Source organism: Ctenopharyngodon idella, chromosome 9 (assembly GCF_019924925.1).
Source record: "Ctenopharyngodon idella isolate HZGC_01 chromosome 9, HZGC01, whole genome shotgun sequence".
Classification (NCBI taxonomy): Eukaryota; Metazoa; Chordata; class Actinopteri; order Cypriniformes; family Xenocyprididae; genus Ctenopharyngodon; species Ctenopharyngodon idella.
The window spans coordinates 27,482,743-27,504,620 of record NC_067228.1 but is presented as its reverse complement, the minus strand read 5'-3'; the positions used below and the strand labels follow the sequence as shown (position 1 = coordinate 27,504,620).

Below are 21,878 nucleotides of genomic sequence, written 5' to 3'. Positions count from 1 at the left end.
AACCCTAGAGAGGGTTGTGTGTGAAAATCCCAGTAGATCAGCAGTTTCTGAAATACTTAGAACAGCCTGTCTGGCATCAACAACCATGCCACATTCAAAGTCATTTAAATCACCTTTCTTCCCTTTCTCAGTTTGAACTTCTTGACCATGTCTAGATCATCTTGACCACGTCTAGTTGCTGCCACTGTGTATGTTATGCATCCTGTGCATATAACAATTTCTGTAAGCATTAATACCTGGACGACCTACATTTTCCAATTCTTGCAACAGTGTAGCATTCTGTTTACTGTCAGTTTTGTGTTACCTATTTAAAAAAATAGTTATGTTGATTATAAATATGTTGACTATGGATTAAAATACATGATGTAGTACCAGCTATGATACAAAATGTGTTTTGACCATATCACCATAGTCATGGCTGAAGGTGTTGCACTCTGATTCCCTTTAACTGTGTCTGTATTCACAATATAGCACAGCACCTCATATACATTAACGTCTGAATTTAGACCAGTGGTTTTCCACCAGGGAGACAGGGCCCACTAGGGGCCCTCAGCAAACTTCCAAGAGGGCCTCAAGATGACTTAAAATGATTTCAAATAAGCCCAAACAACTAAAACTCACAATAATTCTTATTTTAATTCACATCCTCAACAACTGTCTTAAAAATCTGGATATATGAGAAAGCCTATATGAAGAAGTGATTTCTATACCTTGAAAAGTCACATAAATTAGTAAAATCAAATTGTAACTACAATTTTTTGTTAAATCCATAACATTAATCCTTATCCAGTAAAACAACTGGAAAAGTCATGCGGCATTTGAATATTGTTGTGGACAATGAGGGACCTTGGAGTTAAAATGTTTGAGAACCACTGCGGTATATTGCTGTATGTCACATGACACTTTATTTTGTGTCATAAATAATGTGTGTAAGTGTACAGGTCAGGCATCCCAGAACTTCATGAATTTTTTATTACTAATAGCAGGCTAACAGTAGGCCATCTTTATGATACTTTTTAACACAGAGCTGCACAGGTGACATATGTGGTGTTAAAGTGGAACAAAGGACAGCTGTCTACTAGACTTCATTACAGGCATGTCTATATATAACAAGATCAGTTGCTTAAAAACAGAACAAATGTACCAACAAATGTCCTCTTTCAGACTAGGAAGATCCAAAATAGACAGTTTATCTTTTTGCGTCTCTAGATTTCCATTGCAGTTCCTATCTTTAAAGGTCGTTTCCTCATGCACTGAGACAGAAATCTCCACTTCAGTAGCACTTACTTACATTCAACTTTACAGGTTTATTAATATCTATATAATGGTTTTAATTAATTTTTTTTTTTTCTGGGTGTTGTTAAAAAAAATCCAAAATGCAAAATAGTATTTGCATATGCAGTCATAACATTTCAGAAAACTTACACAACTGCAACTTGGGGAAGTATGCTGATATCTATTAGTTAATATATTAGCTACTCTATTCACCTATGGTGGCTTGCCTTCTGAATTTACAAAGAAAATGACTGTTATGTAATTATTTTAATTTTATATCTTTAATGTTTTTGGGATTTGCATTTCCGTGAATACTAAAAAGGTGTTTTGTTTAAACAAGCTGGTACAGATGTGATCTTACCTTTCTCTCTCCTCTTTGCATCCCTCATTGAGAGCAGCCACATGTGTCTCAAGCGGCCTGCCTGATCACCTGAGGTCTCGGCTTCTTCATCTGTGCAGTTACAGCTTACACAAAATGACACTATAACTGAAATAAAGCATAAAAGCATCAGTGGAAATTCATGACAAACGTATCAGGCCCACAAATACCCATATGGCCTCCAGGTCAAGCACTTTGAAATGTTATCTTGTGAGCACAGTGGCACCTGCGATAGCGTCTCTGAGGCCTAGTTTCCTTCCTGAATTCACCATTGCTGTGACTGACTGTTGCTGCTATATAGAGCCTTTTCCAATGTGAAGCTAGATGAACATTGTGTCCTCCACTCAGTGTAAACATACTTCACTCGTCCTATCGCCATCCTTTATACATATATCTTCTGCTCTGATACCTTCACTAAATGAACACACAAATGAACAAACCCACGCAGATACACTTTTGCGTACGTGTACATGACTACATAAGAAAATCTTCTGCATTATCAATAGAGTGATAATGCTCATTCATGCAGACTCATCTCACACTGTGATGTTGTAGGATGACACAGGGCAAGTGTTGGAATTGTATGAGGGCTCTCAAGGAGTGAGGCCTAAATTTGGTTTCTTTCACTTTAACTTTATTTTCTTGACCTCAAAGCAGTGATAAACTCCTTTTCTGTTTACTAAAAACTACTAAGGCACTATTAATATAACATAAAAATACCTGCTACAATGACATTAACATCACTGTTCAGCAAAGGTAAACGCTGAGAAAATGATTGCATCTCAAGTGAACAAGGGAGCGAGAACTCTTTGTTCTCTGAAAGCACAAAATGTCTAAAACATTGTGAAGAAAATGATATGCTTCATATCGGTTGTGTCAACATTAGCACTGACCATTTGCTACCATGGAAAGTGGAAGCTGTGGAATTGTGTAGTATTGTGGAAACTTGGTTATTGGTTAACAACAAGATTTTCGCAACATAAATTCCATAATCATACCTCAAATGTGAAACAGATATTTTCTTCTGTATTGTGACATATCTGAGTGTGACATATCATAACTTTTATGAAATGTTTATAATTCAGAAAACCACGTGAAATTCCAGAAAGAACCCACAGTGAACGAACACTTCAACTTGGCCTACAAATTGATATCATGACTGAACAGCTCTCTTCTGTAACTTTGAGTAATACCTTGTAATTGTTAGAAAATAGTCTAATTATTAATAGTGAAGCAACTGTGCTTTTATTTTCAAATGTGTCTTATTTTAAAATGGATACACATTTACAAAAGTGGTTGTTTTGAATTGATTTGAACTGTATGTAATTCAGTAAATTCTCTTCCTGTGGAGTGTGACCAACTCATTTTAAATTCACACTGAAGAAGTAGGCTAAGTGTGCCGATTTTTACATTCATAATTTTGGTCAACCCTGCTCAAATAACACTGACCTAAAAACAACGGCTTTATTTTATTTATTATATAAATGCTCCGAAGTTTATTTAGTCTATTAACAGTGTGATTATATATTGTCGTTGCAAAGCACATAGAACATACTAACTCAATTAAAACTTTTTAAAAGCAGTGCTTTAACATTAAACAGAGAGGCTTTGATCTTGGATCGCTGGCCATCCTTCTTTGACGCGATTGGTCCATTCTTGTACACAGAGATCTTGGGTGTCTTCGGCAAACGCCTGAAGAAAAAGCGTCCATTCATGTACTGCGCAGAGAAAGGTGTTGAATGTCTTTCATTACTGAAGTGTGTTTTTATTATATCTTCTACGGTTGATCACTTTCTCGTCTTTAAGGGTGGTGTGACATTTTAATGAGAACATTAAAAGCTAGTTGTGATTTGTTTTAAGCTAACGTCATAAGCATAAAGCATGGACTGCAGAGTTCTGTCAGTTCAGAGTCATGTTGTCAGAGGATATGTGGGAAACAAATCTGCATCGTTCCCTTTGCAGGTAAGAGGCAGTAGATGCATTAGATGCCTGCAGCGTCATTTACTGTTTAAACGTAGTTATTTTGCAACTAATTTGCAGCACATTTGCATCCACAGCCCTTACAATAATAAAATTAGCGTTAGTTTCCCACTACAATGCATGTCAGTATGTAAAACATGTCATATCATGTGTGTGTCACTGCTGTAATAGGTGCTGGGCTTTGAAGTGGACACTATAAACTCTGTGCAGTTCTCCAATCACACAGGTAAATAACTGCTGCTGTCATTAAAGCAAAAGAAGGTCAAACCAAATGCTAAGACATTCTGAAATTCATATTAATTTTTCAGTGTAAGTTTTAGCTCAAATTATATGCTAACATGACAAATGATGATTAAAATCATGTATAAAATAGTTTATGGTGAATAATAGATTGTCACAATGCAGGACACTGTCATGTCAACAACCCAGTCACAGTTGCATTGTTCCCTTCAAATCATTATGTAATCAAGGCTGAAGTCCAAATTAGTTGTTCAGAGTTTATTTTAATGAGGCATTACTGATTACTCCTCATAGACAGGTTTCTTTGAAAAACTTGTTGCAGCTAGGGTTTAAAATTTTGACTAGTATATACTTACATTGTAATGTTTAGAAGAAAGAGTTAGAAAATGTAATCAGTTTTATCTGGTTGAGTTTATCTTGGTATTGTTTAAACTTCTTGGTGTGGAAAGGTTTTCATCATGTCACTGGGTAAAGCTCAGCTTTTGTGTTTCGCAGCATGTGGCAATATTATTTTCCTTTCAGTGAAGCAATGCTGTAAGCTCAGTGTGACATTTTCCCTAGTTTTATCCAGTTATGTTGTCTGTAATCAGCAGTGCCAAACAGGTGGTGGTTTGCTCCTTTTTGGAAGAAAGAAATTTATTGAGATTTAAAGATACCACACAACCAGTACTTGGAAAAAAAATAAAAATAAAAATATATTTAAAAACTAAATAAACCATACAAACAATGTACTGTTAGCTTGTGGAGTAGTGGTGGGGATTTTTCAGCCACTCTTTCTGCAGATTATATCGTTACACCAGTAGGGGGCATCAAGTAATTATTTTTTATTTATTTATTTTTTTTATGAGTGAGACTATGAATCATTCAGTGATTCAACTGATTCATTCAATATACTGATTCAAGAATGTTTTTTACATTTATAATTTGTTCACCCAAAACTGAAAATTCTGTCATTAATAGGGTTGGGAATCGTGAGAAATTTTCCGGTTCCGATTCCGGTTCTGCCTAACGATTCCGGTTCCGGTTCCATTGAAATAATTAAACAACTAATAAAAAAATAGTAGTAAGGGAAAAATGCACAATACTGGACTCAAACAGTCCTTTTTGTGTTTATTATTCTTGTAAAATGACTGTTAGCCTAATCTCAACAAATTTGCTAACACTTTACAATAAGGCTCATTAGTTAACATAAGTTAACTACATTAACATATGAACTAATAATGAACTGCATTTCTACAGCATTTATTAATCTTTGTTAATGTTAATTTCAACATTTACTAATACATTATTAAAATCAAGAGTTGTATTTAACATTAGTTAATGCACTGTGAACTAACATGAACAAACTATGAAGGGCTGTATTTTTATTAACTAACATTAACAAGATTAACAAATATAGAAACAAATGTATTGCTCATGGTTAGTTCATAAATGAACCTTGTTGTAAAGTGTTACCACAAATTAGATAAGATGATTGAACACACATGTAAGATTCAGACAGGTGAAACAATATTTTTGTGAGTTGGATTCATAAAGACTTGTTTCTGAAAGAATAAGTAACTGGACTTCAAATAACGACCGTATCGATTGCATTGTTACGCCACTAGGTGGCAACAAATTTACTGTTAAAAATGTGTCTATCATGAGGAATAGGCCTATTTGTCACACAGAAATAATGATACTGTGCGTTTGAAAAGGTTGTTTGTGAAACTGTTTATATCTACACATGACAACTCTCTTTGGATCAACGGCAGCGCGAACGCAGATTTGAATGTCGCGATTTTATTTTGTTCAAATGTTTAATATACACGGGCGAATCGTTGTCATTTAAGAATTAGATCATGTGGGTGATGAAATCGAGAACGTGATCTTTTAAAGATTAATCGTGCAGCTTTGGGCACCTCTCTCTCTCTCTCTCTGCATTGTAATCTGACGTATATGAGTAACGCGAGGGCTTTTCAGTGCATTCATTGCTATAATAGGCCTATTCATGATGTGAGATGTCTCTATTAAAGGATACGCTCCCCGCACTTCACCCACCCATCACACCAGAACCGTTTTCGGAACCGAAACTTGCACGGTTCCGGTTCTTTAAAAAAACCCACTACCGGTTCCGGATGAGAACCGGTTCTCGGTTCCCAACCCTAGTCATTAATTACTCACCCTCATGTCGTTCCAAAGTAAAGTAAATAACCCTTTAAGTGTTGTGGGGTGGTGAAGTGCTTGCAAAAGAGGTTTTGCTTCAGCTGCTTCTTGAAAGTTGTGATAGCCTCATTACAGCAGAGGGGAGCAGACATGGTGAAAGTTTTGGATAGTGACTTTTTGCCTAATTTTGAAAGAACAACAAGGCATTGCTTTAACTGCCAGGAGGGAGCATATCTATAAAGCAGTGTGTACAGATGGAACATAGAGTGTCCGTTATTTTAATAGGATCTAGAATAGAGAAGTGGTTAGTGGGGGGATGGATCCAGAGACCACAGAGGACAAAGTGTGTAGGAGGTTATGGTAAAAGGTGACTGTTTTTTGAATTGTATTTATTCAACTGATTTCAAAATACTGATTAATTCAGGAACAAAACAAGTAACTGTTTTTTTTTTTTTGAGTAAGTCATTGAATTATTCATTTAACCAAGTTTTTTTTTTTCTTCAAAATACAAATTTATTCAATAATGAAAACACCAATGCTGTGTTTTAGTCTGTGAGAGATATGAGGTAGAGGTATGTTTAACTCAATCCCTACAGCACTGAAATCAACCCATTCATTAGGCTAGGTCAGTGAGAGGGTAGGCTAAAAAAGAAAAGAGGGCATTGATTGGTTTTAAAAACTTGTGTTCAATTCATGTGTATTCATGTGTTTTTTTTAGTAACTTTTTATTGAACTGGACATCCTGTTGACATTTTAACATGTTTGCACTGAATGGGTTAACCGTTGCTGTGATTTTATAGCCTACTGAGGGCCTGTTGCTTAGAGCCATAATGGCTTTGTAAGGGTCTTTGTTCACACACTGCTGCTCCCATTCTATCCACCCTGCTTCTGCTCTTTTTTTCTCACATTCTTGTGACAAGGAATGTAACAATACTCCCACTGCTTCGGGGTCTCATGGCGCTTTCTCATTGTTACTCCTCACAGTTTTCACTTAATTTCTCAGACAAAGCATTTTATGTTCTTTTCTTTGAAAAAGCCTTCCCTTTCTTCCCATAAATTGATGTCACACAGTGGTATCTGGTAGTTTGTACATTAATTTATGTCTGCAATGTGAAAAAAGGTGAGAATGAAGCTAAAAAAATACTATATAGTTACTAATCCCTTTATTTAGTGACTCTATGTAACGTGGGATACGACTTGAACACTGCAGCATTGAAATCATTTACTGAATGGGTCATTCACTGTAGGTGAAGTAAAAGAGGGTTTATTGTAGAGCATTCAGAATCAGATGATAATATCATTAGTTAGAGAGGCTGAAGAAGATTGCCTTCAAGGGGAATAGAGCTCTATTTTTGGGATTAGACAGTAAACAGGACAGTTATGCATGTAAAATAAAATGTTGTGCACTGTTACTGATTAAGTGATCACTAGTGTCACATGTATTCATGTGATTTTATGATTACAAGAAGTACACAGATGCAGAAACTTGTCCTAAACTATTCCATCATGACATCTTCCCCAGTTAATTTCACTAAAGCAAAATGAAACATAATAATCACTTGAGAAATCAGTTATTCCAGTGAGAAATCAATAAATCAACTGAGAAATGGATAAATTAATTAAATAATCTGTCATAAAATGTTTAAACACAGTGCTAAATAGATCAATTGATTTGTTTAGAATTAATTTGATAAAAAAATAAGAAAAAATATAATGTTCAATCTAATTGTTAATGTCGTAACCAAAACTATGGGTAGTGTAATAATACGTTTAATATGAAGTTATAATTGCATTTTTAATTTGTCTGCTGCATTTTTATATAATTATGTAATTTTAATTGATTTTTTTTTTTGTGTCAAATAAATTACTTAAAGGGTTAGTTCACCCAAAAATGAAAATAATGTCATTTATTACTCACCCTCAAAAATAATGTCATTAATTACTCACCCTCATGAGGGTGAGTAATAAATGACATTATTTTCATTTTTGGATGAACTAACCCTTTAATACAGCAGATATAAAGACTCGTCAGATGAGACAGTGCAGTCTTTATTTATTGTTTTAGTCATGTGCCCTTGTGCCAACATCCTGTTTTTAACTGACAATGGAAATATACCTCAGCTTTTTAAGTTTTAATGCGTATAAATGATGCATACTTTTTAAGAACAGTCATTTTAGCATCTGTTGTCATCTTTCACTCAGCTTGTTTAAATTTATCTGGATATTAATGAGATGTGCTGCTCAGTACACTTTATTTTATTTGTATTTATTTATTTGTTTGCTTATCATAAGTGGGAAAATACCACTTGAATTTGCACAGTGTAACACTGTTTGCTTAGTTATGGCGTCACATGATCTAACATTTGTTTAAGGGGCAGGTGTGAGAAGCCGTTGGGCTCATCCATGTTCTCAGCACCTGTTTCTCCTAGTTAAAGAGTTTAATATTGGACTGCTATACAGTTAATCTGTGAAGGTTTTGTTTCTGTGCTTGTCAGCGTGTGATCAAAGCATATAATTTACACTAAAAATCTGTTTTAAAACAAACATTTTTGTATTCCAGGGTGATATGTGGTTTTAGATTTAATGATATACATATTTTTTTTTATCTCATGGCTTCATCAGCATTTATTTGAAGTTAAAGGCAAAATATGGATGATCAAACTTGGAAAATTAAACTGAGATAGGCAGCTAAAATGGAATTATGTTTTCTAAGGGATAGCATTTCAATTTAAATGTCCTTGATATTTTTAATATGTAGTAACTGTTTTATAAGACAAGTAGAGTGTACTGTATTATGAATAGGCGTCATAGCCGACATATGAATGATGCCTCTATAAAGGTGTTTCTCTTGCCAGGATATGAGCATTGGAAAGGTCAAGTGATGACTGCGGATGAACTGCATGTCCTGTATGAAGGGATCAAGCTCAACAATGTGAACCATTACGACTATGTGCTCACAGGTACAGGTCTTTTCTTCCTGTTGTGTCTGCTGTTATTTAATTACGGATGCACATTATTCAGTTACTGTCAGACACAGGACAAGCAGATTAATAGGATTATGTATGTCCAAAATCATTAAAAGTGATGTGATTCAGTATGATGATTACATTTAGACGTGATTATTCATCAAAACCATTGATTTCTAAAACCCCACCCTTTAAAGCCATGTTTGCCAACCCTGCCTTATATAATTAACAGGGAGAGCGTGTTTCTGTTGGGCCAAAAACTGACAGGATACTTTCTGTTAAGGGCTACAACAGATTAATTTGATTGAATCTTCCACATCCAGCAAATACAGAGCTCAGAAATAAACAATGTACAAAAATGTGATTACATTCGATAAATACTGTATACTGTTCAATCTTATTGTTAATGTAGAAAACGTACTCGGTTACTAACGTAACCTCGGTTCCCTTAGATACGGAACGGAGTACTGCGTTGTCTGCCTTTTTTAGGCAAGACGCAACGGGGAAACTCCTGTTTTCACCGATTCTGAAGCCTTTTTTAATCACGCAGTGAAACTGCACGACCATTGACCAGCCCGCTCGAGCCTGCCAAAATGGGTGGGGTCTTGGGCTATATAAGCGGCCGTCTCGGCTTGGCAAACTGATTTAATTCGATGAAGCGACGGCATGAGGCGTCCTACGAATAGCATGGCAAATTACGCAGTACTCCGTTCCGTATCTAAGGGAACCGAGGTTACGTTAGTAACCGAGTACGTTCCCTTTCGATACTACACTATGTACTGCGTTGTCTGCCTTTTTAGGCAAGACGCAATGGGGATTATACAATCACGCCGTGCCATGAAGGGGGAACGACAGAGCATCCGAGTGGAGCACTGAGGAGGGCTCGCACGGATGCACATAGCATAACATATCCCGGAAGATAGGGGACTTGGGCACACTATGGTCGTCCTCCCGTTCCTATATATTTTAGGAGCTCCCTTGAGGCCTAGAGCATACATAGGGAAAGGGAAAAAATATGTTATTACCCAGACTTTGGTCAGGGCCCTAAACGAGTACTCATAAGCTGATCACATTAGTGAGGCTTATGCAGAGAGAACCTGCGTCTGTAATGCGGTGACGTCTAGATTATAAAATCTGATAAAGGTGGACAGCGAGGCCCAGCCGGCCGCCTCACAAATTTCCGCAATGGACACGCCAGTGGACCATGCCCAAGAAGAGGCCATGCCCCTCGTGGAGTGTGCTCTAACACCTATGGGGCATTGTAGGCCCAAAGATGAGTAAGCGAGCGCTATAGCATTGACTATCCATCTGGATAACCTGGGCTTTTTGTGACCGGAAGACCTTTCGTACGACCACCGAAGGAGACAAAGAGTTGTTCCGACTGACGAAAAGAGGCGGAACGATCGATGTAAGTCCTCAGGCCCTGACTGGACAGAGTAGGTTCAACTCCTGATCACATCCTGGGAAGGAGGAAGTGCAGAGAGAATGACCATTTGTGCCCTAAAGGGTGTGGGTAGGACTTTCGGGACATATCCATGTCTCGGTTTCAGGACAACTTTAGAGACGTTAGGCCCAAACTCAAGACAGGAGGGGCTAACGGAGAGCGCCTGTAAATCTCCGACTTGCTTTACCGATGCTAAGGCTAGCAATAAGGCGGTTTTTAGAGTTAGAGGACATAAGTCGACAGTCTGGAGCGGTTCAAAGGGAGGGCCCTTAAGGCCCCTGAGAACCACAGACAGGTCCCATGTGGGAACGGGGAGGGTTTAGCCTCCTACCCCTTTTAGGAAACGAACAACAAGGTTGTTTTTCCCTATCAACTGTCCCGCTACGGGAGCATGGGAGGCCGCTATGGCTGCGACATAGACTTTAAGGAGAGAGGGAGAACGGCCCCTATCCATTAAGTCCTGAAGGAAAGACAATATCAAAGATATGTCACAAGTAAATGGGTCCTTGTCCCGGGCTGTACACCAGGCAGCAAAGACTGACCATTTTAGGGAGTAGAGACGTCTCATTGACGGAGCTCTGGCTTGTGAGATAGTGTTCAGGACATCTTCAGGGAGGTCTGAAGGCTCCCGTCTAGAAGCCATACATGGAGATCCCACAGCTCGGGTTTGGGGTGCCAAATCGTCCCTCCCGCTTGGGAGAGGATGTCTCGTCTCAGGGGAATTGGCCATGGCTCCATGGATGCCAGCTGAGACAGGTCCGAGAACCATGGTTGGCTCCTCCATAGGGGAGCCACCAGGAGGACTTCCCTGATTCATCTGTTGACCTGGGGAATCAGAGCGACCGGGGGAAAAGCGTACAGGAGGAGGCTAGGCCAGTCGTGGGCCAGCGCATCCTTGGTCTTTGAAAAATAAATTGGGCAATGAAAGTTGTCTTCTGAGGCGAAGAGGTCGACCTCTGCCTTCCCAAAGACATCCCAAATTTGCTGAACTGCGAGGGGGTGGAGGGAAGGTTGCTCCAAGGGAAGGTTGCTCCGGGACAACATGTCCGCCCCTTTGTTCAGTATGCCCTGAATATGCACTGCTCTGAGTGAGAGCAGGCTGTGCTGGGCCCACTCTAAGGATGGATCTTGCTAGAGTGAAGAGGGGTTCGGATGAGAGCCCTCCCTGGTGATTTATGAAGGACACTGCTGTCATATTGTCTGATCTGACCAGGACGTGGTGTCCCGCCAAGAGAGGGAAGAAGGATTGGAGAGCTAGATACACCACCATCATTTTCAGGCGGTTGATATGAAGCTCGCTCTCTTAGCTCGTCCAAGCACCGAAGGCTGGGTGACCATTGCACAAAGCTCCCCAGCCCATTTTGGAAGCGTCTGTGAAAACAACTTTCCTCTTGCACATCGTCCCTATAGCCACGCCCTGTTCGAATCAGCAGGGGTTCATCCAAGGAGCCAGGGTTGCAACGCACGCCTGGTTCACTTTGAGTGAGCAGCAACCATGCTGCCAGGCTTGGGGCGGGACCCGCGGTTTCAGCCAGAACTGTAGTGGGCACATATGAAGCAGGCCCAACTGCAGGGCTGGTGATGCTGAGCCCATGAGACCTAGCATCCTCTGAAACGTTCTGAGCAGCAGAGAGGATCCAGGCGTGAAAGTTTTTGCGAGCTGCTGAATGGCCAGGGATCGCTCTGGCGAGACCACGGCCCTCATGCAGGTTGAGTCGAGAATAATCCCCAGGAACGAGATACGTTGGCTGGGAGATAAAGAGCTCTTTGGAAAACTGACCCTGAGCCCCAAGCACTCTAAGTGGCTGAGGAGAAGGGATCTGTGTGCCACTAGCTCCGCCTCCGACTGGGCCAGGATGAGCCAGTCGTCGAGATAGTTGAGTATGCGTATGCCCATCTGCCTCAGAGGGGAGAGGGCCGCGTCCATGCACTTCGTAAAAGTGCGGGGAGCCAAAGACAGCCTGAACAAAAGGACCGTGTATTGATACGCCACCCCTTCAAAGGCGAATCTCAAGAATCATCTGTGATGGGGGGCTATCTGGATGTGAAAGTAAGCATCCTTCAGATCCAGGGAAAAGAACCAGTCTCCTGGGTGAATTTGCGAGAAGATTTGTTACCAAGTTTTCATTTTGAACTGAACGGGACGATGGGAAACTGAATGAGGCATTTTGGTGGGTGGTTCGGCCGCGGTGGGACTTAGCCTCCTCCTCTTCCTTATCTGGGTATCAGGCCGACTTCTGAGGCGTGGGGTCCAGCACTATTTTGGGCCGGGTTCCCTGTCGCTTCGGAGGGGGACACAGGTGTACGGCCACAGCTTCATCCAGAGGCGGCAGTTTGTCATAACCCTTCTGCTCTGCGCCGTCAACCGAGGTGAGAGCGTGAGAGGCAGAAGAGCGAAGGCGGGCAGAGTATGGGGCACGCCACGATTTTGTGAGCTCCTCGTGTAGTTCAGGGAAGAATGGAGCTGCCCGCTGGGGAGGAGCCTGGCGACGTCTGGGCAAAAACCACTCGTCGAGGCGGCTGCGTGCTGGTTCTTCAGGCACAGACCACTCCAGGCCGAGCTCTTCGACGGCCTTAGAGAGCACGCGAACGAGCTCGGAGTCAATAGAAGCCCTGGTGTCGATCGGCTCAAGAGACAGCAAGGGGGCGGAGTTGAGATGTGAGTCCGGCCAATCCTCAGCGTCTGAGGCCGCTAGTGACATACTGTCATCCAGCGGCTCGTTGTCAGACCCCCCGAACAAGACCAGGTCACTCGCGATGGCAGAGGGGCGCTGGTCCGGGCGGGAGAAGTGGACGGGGGAAGGCTCTCTCTGTGGAGAAAGTGAGGCACACGGGACCTGAGCCGACGTAAGCTCACTTTCATCCGAGCACTGAGATCCTCTGCCCCGCTGTTTTTTTCCACACAGGCTCCTGGGAGGAAGAAAACGGGAGGGCGCGAGGGGCGGAGTAGCGTTCTGAAAAGAACGCTATCCACGAACGCAGAGAGGCGAGACTCATATTCTCGCAATGAGAGCAGATCGATCCAGTGAGCGCGGCTTCTGCGTGGGACTTGCCAAGACATCGGACGCACTCATTGTGCCCGTCTCTGCACGTGCCACAATCGCGGCGCGACATTTGTAACAACGCTGCAGGAAATTTGCTCAAAGAAAAACACTCTTTCAGCTTTCAACTGCGGCTGCAGAAGGAAGAACATTGTAAGCAAACGCTCGGCGCTGTGGGCGGCTCGGATGCGAATCGCTGACCAGGCTGCTTGAGAGCGGCGAACTGATCCAGCTGCTGACGAGGCGGCGCGCTGATCAGGGCTGCACAAGAGCGGTGAGCAGAGGAGAGGCGAGCTGATCTTGCTGCTGCAGAGGAGAGGCGAGCTGATCTTGCTGCTGCAGAGGAGAGGCGAGCTGATCTTGCTGCTGCAGAGGCGAGGCGAGCTGATCTTGCTGCTGCAGAGGAGAGGCGAGCTGATCTTGCTGCTGCAGAATGGCGAGCTGATCAGCGGCGAATTCCAGCTGCTTGCAGGAAGAAGGCGGCTTCAAGTCTCGGGATCAACGAAGAGATGTGATCTGCGTCGCTGAAGGAGAATGAATCACTTTGCCGAGGCGAGACGGCCACTTATATAGTCCGAGACCCCGCCCATTTTCGTCTGTAGTACAAGCCTGTAATGTACTTTTGTGTTTGGTGTTTTCCTTGTTTCCTGGATTATTATTAAAGTCTTCCTTTCTGCATTCCTCCTCATCGTGAGTGTTTATCCACCATGGCACCTGACACTTTGATTGTGAAGTTATAATTGCATTTTTAATCTGTCTGCTGCAGCTTAATTGTTTATTTCTCAATTGATTTATTGATTTATCAAATGACTGAGTGGCATAAATGGACCACTATGTTCATGCCGCTTAAATAGATAAAAACAGATAAAAAATTAAAGACTTGTCAGATCAGACAGTCTTTTTCCAGTTTATATTTGTCTCTGTGAATCATTTTAGGCAGGGTTGGCAGACATGGCTTTGAAGGGTGAGGTTTTAGAAATCAACAGTCTTTTATCAATAATCATGCCTATATCATGCCTTAGAAATAATGTACAAATGGAAATTACATTTCATAATTTAAATTATATTAATCACTTTTGGTGAGTTGGTGTAATGTTCACATTCACATTTCAATTGGTCTGTTCCATATTTTCTATATTTATATTTTTTTCTTCAGGATACACTAGGGATGATTCCTTTTTGGAAATGGTGGTGGATATTGTACAGGAGCTGAAGAGGGCAAAACCAGACCTGGTATATGGTATGTGTATATATGTGTGTGTGTGTGTGTGTGTGTATACACATACTTCTACAGTACCTTAATTTCAACATTTACAAATACATTGTTAAAATTAAAAAGTCATCAAAAGGTCCTTTACATGGAATCTTCTAGCAATCACATCATTTATTGTGTGGCACAAACTGATTGGCCTCTGCTGATTCTGCAGCCAATGAAATTGCTTGCGTAACATTTAAATAAAATAAAAAAATCTGGTTCAGTGTTCACTGTATGCTGGTCCTGCATCAGAGTTTATCTGAAACCCTCCACCTCCTCCAGCTCCACCTGTCTAGGTTTGCTACTGGATTTATGTATGTTTATTTATTCAGCAGCAGCATATCTTACATGCTCACAGCAGCATGTCTGTGTATCCGTTGGCAGTAGCAAGTCTGTACAGCAGCAGCATAGCAGATCTTGTCCACCAAGACCAAATACATTAACATTGTCATATACATAAACATAGCATGCTAAAACTATTCTGATGGTTGTCATTATTGAACTAGTTTGAACAAATTAGACCTTAATGTAAAGTGTTACCAATAAAGCTGTATCTGGGCTATATAATTAGGTCAGTATAGCTCACTCAGTAAGACTGCTGCTAGATTGCTAGGGATTTTTGTCATGTTATGTCTGAAGATGGAATTATGAGTGGTGATCCAAACATTCAGGAAGCCTGAAAGGCCTACACCTGTATTACAGTGTATTAGATTCATTGTGTTTATCTTTGCTGTTTTTCCCTTTTCCCTATCTTTTTCCCTGCCTACCAAGTGTGTGATCCGGTGCTGGGTGATAATGGGGCTATGGTGAGCATATTAAAAAATTTCCCTATAATATTTGCATTATACTTTCCTAGTCAAAAATGTAAAACCCTTTATTTAGCAGAACATCTGTGTCTTTGTGAAACACTTTAGATGTGGTTAAAGTTTCCAAAGAACTGATAATTTTCTGTTTCATTTCTAGTATGTTCCCGAGAACTTGCTGCCCATCTACAGGGACAAAGTAGTTCCGGCTGCTGACATAATCACTCCCAATCAGTTTGAAGCAGAGTGAGTGTCCTGTTATGCTGATTTCTTGTGTATGTGTACAGAAATCAACGGCCCTGTGTACTCCTAGATGCTGTGGTCTAATCAGATGGTATCAGTATGCGTCAAATGTGCCTCCTGTGATCATTTGTGATTGGCCCTCCCAAAACAAATGTTTATACATTTGTGCACCTGATCAGGACATAATGGCTCAATGGCATGTTCTAATCCAACTCACCCATCCATATTTGCTCATCTGTCTCTGCTATTCTATAAATAAAGGCAAAAAGTCCCCAGTTGTAGTTTTATTTTCATGCTTTATGCCTGTGATTCACCCACAAGACATGTGTGTGTCATAACACATGTAAATATTTTATTTCATTTTTCCCCTTAGGCTCCTCACTGGTAGAAGCATAAGTACAGAAAAAGATGCAGTTGAAGTAAGTTTCTATCAGCTGTTCTTTTTTTGCATCAGTTATTTCTGCTCCTCTAATCTGATCGGCCAAGTGACTTTCTTAGAATGCTGACTGTTATAACAGAACTGGGATCTTTCATAGTTGTATCTGCTGTCGTCACTCACAGCTTTATTACAGTCACTGTCGTATACAGTAATGACATTGCCTAAAGGAATATTTAATGTTCAAATGCCAGCATTATGGCATAATGTTGATTACCACAAAAAACAAAACAAACAAAAAAAGAAGCAAAAACATTTTTTTTTTTTTATGTCATAAAAATAGTTAATTCTTCTGTTAAAACTTGTTCTTTTGAACTGTAAACGCAAAGAAGAGCAAATAAGTCATCTTTCAAAAAAATTTTATCGAGTGCAACAGTCAGGTTCCGTAAACTTAAATTATGTTGTTTTTAAACATATAATCAACATTCATAAATGAGTAGTTTTATATTTCTCCATCATTTTTAATTTGATTATTCTGTTTGCAGTGCTTCATGGGATTGTAGTTCTTTGCCTCAATAAAACCGTTAAGTACACAGTCTTGTACTTGTGTCTTTTAGTCTGATTACTTTTTTTTATACTTTTTTGCTTCAAATCAAAATTTGTAGTGTTGCGATTAACCTCTTAACTGTCATGGCTTATAACTCTTTAACAAAGACAATTTTAAAATCCCTATGGGAAATATTTATGCAAAAAACAACTTCCAAAACAAGCGCTGCTGAAAAAAGGGTGCAGGCACTGTTGCACTCTATTGTCAATAGCATAGCAGTGTATAATCCACATAGATGTATAACTCACACAGAAGTAACTTTCAAAACAAGCAGCACGGAAAATTCATGTGACCAACTTGAAAATGAGTGAAATTTGCGTGGGAACTTTATCGCCTTCATGCGAAACAGCAGATCGCACAGATTCCTATTTTACTGAAATGGAAATTGAAATTGTTGTTTTGTATTTCAGGTGATGAACCTGCTGCATTTGATGGGTCCAGACACAGTGGTCATCACCAGCTCTGACCTGCCCTCTCCTCTGGGGGATCAGTATCTGGTCGCCCTGGGGAGCCAGAAAAGAGGTGATTTTGTCATTTTAATTTCCACCATACAATATAAAGCCCAATGCAGTGAAACTCTTGAAGCTCTTGCAATGCTTGCCTCATACATTTCATCATTAGTAACTGTCTGGGTGGAGTAAGTTGCAGTTACAGTATTTCAGAATTCTGTTGCCCTTATTTTACATATCTTGTTCAAAGGTCACGTCTGGCAGCTTGTCTCCGTTTACACAAGAGATAGTGGTATGGTTGGATGAGCCATTTTTAAAGCTGTAAGAGGAAGATAAACCCACACCTGTGATCACACTTGCTATAATAAAATACTATGTTAATGTTGCTATGTTGCTTGGAAACCATACACAAGGGGCTTTCGCACTGGAGGAACCTTTTCATAGTTCCTAGAACTATTGGCTGAAGTACCCGGATTTTGCAGTGTTCACAGCGCAGGAACTAGGAACGATCAGAGTAGGGTCTAAACCAGCACTATAGGAACCATCAGTGATGTGAATGTACGCTGATTGGACAAACGCATGTAAAACACAGACACCCGGCATTTTTAAAAAGCTGTGTAAACATATTTACTTCACAAACATGGAAAACAGCGATAACAGCATTTACCATGCTGTCTGCAGGGTTGTGTTCTTTTCTCCCCCTCGATACTGAAAGTTGTCATAGATTTCGTCTCTTAGCCCCACTTTTTGCTCTTTCAGTCGCATAGATTCTGCATTCATTCAATCTCCGTTATCACGAAACCCATGACACACAACAAACGGCTTCGATCACGGCATCCTATGTTCACCAGTTTTTATCATTTGTAAATGCCGCACTGTCGCTGTCGGCCGCTTCAGTTCCTATTCCCAGTGCGAAGGCAACCAGGGACATGGACCAGGGGAGAAATTAGTTAATCCTAGTGGCTAGTTCCTAGAACTGAGTTCCTAGAACTATTCGGTGTGAAAGCCCCAACAGTCAGGTTCTGGAAGTTCAATTTATTATTTATAGGGGAACTGATTTTTAACTAACTAATAAACGTTTACAGACAGACTTACTGTGAGCTACGAGGTTGTTAATCGAGGGTACATGCTATTGTTGAAGCCATCATCCTGTCCTATTTCATTTATTTTTTAAATAATTATGTTTAGCAGCAGAATTTCTGGTAAGTTTGACTCTGCAGCAAAATTTCCACCAATCAGAGAGTCGTGACAAGCAAATCAGCTTTTACTGTAGCGCCCGTCCACTACTCGAAGCACTGTCAATGACGTAGTAGTCAGTCTCCTTAGAATCTCAAACTATTTTTTATGTATGCATGTTTTGAAAAAAGCTTAAAATATATTGTTTATATATGGTTAATCAACATCTTTAAATCAATATCTCTATATTTCTCCATCAGTTTTCATTTGATTGTCATTTGCAGTGCTTCATGAGATTGTAGTTCTTTCCCTCATTAAAGGCATTAAGTAAGTACACAGTCTTGTGAATGTCTTGTCTGATTTTCAAAAAAATTTTTTTTGCTAAAAACCAGAACTTGTACTGTAGCTGGTTGGTTTGGTTCATGGTTGATAATGCCCTAATAAAGACTTTTTAAAAATTGATTGAGAAAAATACTTCTGAAACCATTGTCACTGAAAACGTGGACTGGCACTGTTGCACTCTATAAGAAATGCAAAATGGGGCGACTGAAATGTGGGGATGAGGAACCATCAAAAAAATGTGTAAATATACAAATACTTTATAATTAGTGGATTAATATCAGCACATTTAGTATGTGTTCATTCAAGAGTTATTTCAACTGCATCATTCTTAACTAGTGGCTTCTGTTAAAGAGATTCATCCCAGTTGTGAATATAATGATATACTCCTGTTGTTTCTCAGTGAGAGCAGATGGAACCATGGTGACCCAGCAGATACGTATGGACATCCCCAGGGTAGATGCTGTGTTTGTGGGAACAGGAGACTTGTTTGCTGCGATGCTGCTGGCGTGGACACACCACCACCCAAATGATCTCAAGGTAAACAACATGATATCACTAATTATAGTTGAGTTCTCAAGACTTAAAATAAAGCAGTTTGCTTCAGCAAATTATATACAGTGGCTGCTGCTTTGTATTGTTATAGTATCATCTTTTTCTTATTAAAAATGGAACACTACAGCAGTTTTCTTACCTGTATGTGACACAGTTTTGCTTCGGTGGTTGGGCAGAAGATGCTTCCTGTTACCTTTTTTTCTAATTAAGTGACGGAATGGCAGTTTCTTTCGTTTTTTTCCCCTCCGTTATGTTCTAAAATACCATGTTTGTAGTCATTGAAATGTTGGCTACAAACATGGAGATTTTTTTTTTTTAGATTTTCAGCTGAGTTCTCTCCATATTTATGATTCTTTGCAGCCTTTAGCCACTGCCTACAATGTGCTGGATCCTTCACTGGGAATCAAAAATAACTTGCTCATGCTAAATGTTTACTCTTTGAATTCTTCAATTGTTCCTGGGAACAATACAACTCAACAACTTTGCTTAGAAGTATTTTCTACTCAAGCAAAGTGGTATTTGACTCTGGTCAAGCCTATTCATTAGGAGCAGACTGGGAGTGGCTTTGGATGGCAACATGCCCAGTACATTATGGATGTTGAAGTTTTCCAACCTATTTAGCAAAAAGAAAGACAGCAGCCCTTTTTCTCTTTTTGTCCTAGTCAGGAAGCATAGATTTCCAATAACAAATAAGCCTTTCTACCGCATAGGCAGTAAAGTTTTATTTGGAAGCCCAGCGGTGAATAACCCCTTTTAAGCAACCCTTAAAAATACATTGATTACTGTAAGTGTGCAAATACTTCAAAGCCACTCTACAAAGGTCCTAAATAAGAGCTACTTTCCGATAAAAAAGTGTTCAAACTGCTGGTTGTTGAATTATAACCCAGAGCACTTGATGTATTTTTGACAGACGGCCTGTGAAAAGACGGTTTCCGTCATGCACCATGTCATTAAGAGGACTATTACTTACGCAAAAGGTAAGACTGTATGTACAAGACACCATTGACACCATTTGGTAGCTGATCTTTTGGGCATATAAGTTTGATATTCATACCCTATGATGTTCATGTAAGTCATCACTTACCTTCATTCATTTCTCAGAGGTGGCCGGTCCTGATCGGAAGCCCACTCCTGCTCAGCTTGAGTTACGGATGGTCCAGAGTAAAGCAGACATTGAGGATCCTGCCATAGTTTTAAATGCTGTTGTATTGTAGTGTTTTACCCTTACATCCTGTACTAGACAATATGAATGTCAGATATTTAACAGCTAGAGTTTACAGTCACACTGTGGATGCTGGAATGCTCATCTTTTATGCTGTAGTGTTATAAATTCTTTTATAACAATAATGTACTTAGAATTGAAACTGTGACTTCTGGTACTTTATAGTGCATTAATGCAGGTACTGCATCCAAAAACTAACATGTGACCTTATGTTATTATCTTCACATTCCAGCCATAATGTGCATGTGACTATCCATCCATTACTAGTATTTTACAATGATTTGATTATGCATGTGTCCATCTGAATGAAGCATTATAATGATTTTTTTTTTACATTAAGAAAATGTATTTAACATATCAGTGTTGTCTAACATTTGATTCAGTCTGTCATACTTAAACATATTTGATCTGTTAGTCCTATTATTTCATCAGAATGACTGTACAAGCCCAGTCAGGCCAAGTTTGAGAAAATTGTCTATTAAAAGTGTCTATTAAATAATAAAAAGGAATTGTCTGTACTAAGAAAGTGCCTTGAAATGCTGCTGTAGTAGATATTAAACTAAACATGTATTTATCTTTGTAATAGTTAGCAATAATTGCTCAGACAACTAACATTTTAACTATATTGTAATAAAATGATTCTAATTTTTATTCATCTTTTGTATGCAGGAATTTCATTTTAAGTGTATTTCAATGATTATGGTGAAATAGGAGACATTTTACTCTAGGGATTTATTCCCCCGGTTTCACAGACAAGCTTAGTTTAAGCTTAGTCCAAGACTAAAATGCATGATTGAGCTGTTTTAACTGAAAGCAATTGGACTGACATATCTTAAAATATATCTGTGCCATTGTTGCACATCAGTAATGTTTTTTTCTAAGGCACATTTATAAAAGCCACCTAAATGCTTTAATCGAACTAAGGCCTAATCCTGGCTTAATCTAAACCCTATCTCTGAAACGGCCGAGCGAAGTTCTAATTTTGTCTTTTAATTGATGGTTTTAATTTTTTTGTTTTTCTGAAGTGCTTTAGAATATATATATATATATATATATATACACACACACACATGGGAACATTGAATTAACGAAAACTTAACAAACAACTTAACATCGCAACAGTGTCTTGAGGTGTGGTAACCGTAGTATAAGCCGAATAATTGACTCCGGGCCGTTGAATTATTAGAAAATAATGCACACCTGAGGTGGTAATGCGGCCACGTCGCGAAGCGGACAGAACTTTGGGTTGTTGAGGGTTTTGTTTCTTTTGCGGCTGTAGGACCTATTGAAATAACTGAAATCATTTGGTGAAGTGATATGGAACTGTAATGCGGTCAAGACCTGTCTAAAACTACTTTAGCTGTGCATTTCCCTGAAAATAAC

The 21,878-nt window shown here is 39.7% G+C and overlaps 2 protein-coding genes across 5 annotated transcripts in view; one reads left to right on the top strand and one right to left on the bottom strand.

Annotated features, from left to right (window-relative positions):
• tmprss3a (transmembrane serine protease 3a) overlaps positions 1-2,426 on the bottom strand; it is a 34,331-nt gene extending 31,905 nt beyond the window's left edge. Inside the window, exon 1 of the mRNA XM_051905701.1 lies at positions 1,637-2,426. The gene's annotated coding sequence lies outside the window, so the exon portion shown is untranslated. The remainder of the gene's footprint in view (positions 1-1,636) is intronic.
• Positions 1-21,150, top strand: part of pdxka (pyridoxal (pyridoxine, vitamin B6) kinase a) — a 39,892-nt gene extending 18,742 nt beyond the window's left edge. For 3 of the 4 annotated variants that reach the window (XM_051905726.1, XM_051905727.1, XM_051905725.1), the window contains exons 2-10: positions 8,875-8,979; positions 14,627-14,710; positions 15,497-15,531; positions 15,689-15,774; positions 16,145-16,190; positions 17,165-17,276; positions 19,122-19,258; positions 20,184-20,250; positions 20,375-21,150. In XM_051905726.1, the coding sequence (XP_051761686.1) occupies positions 8,875-8,979; positions 14,627-14,710; positions 15,497-15,531; positions 15,689-15,774; positions 16,145-16,190; positions 17,165-17,276; positions 19,122-19,258; positions 20,184-20,250; positions 20,375-20,487 (785 nt within the window). In that variant the 3' untranslated portion in view covers positions 20,488-21,150. Of the gene's footprint in view, positions 1-3,326; positions 3,617-3,805; positions 3,861-8,874; positions 8,980-14,626; positions 14,711-15,496; positions 15,532-15,688; positions 15,775-16,144; positions 16,191-17,164; positions 17,277-19,121; positions 19,259-20,183; positions 20,251-20,374 lie in introns of those variants that run through there. The other variant, XM_051905724.1, reaches the window with a different exon arrangement.
• The last annotated feature ends 728 nt before the right edge of the window (positions 21,151-21,878 follow it).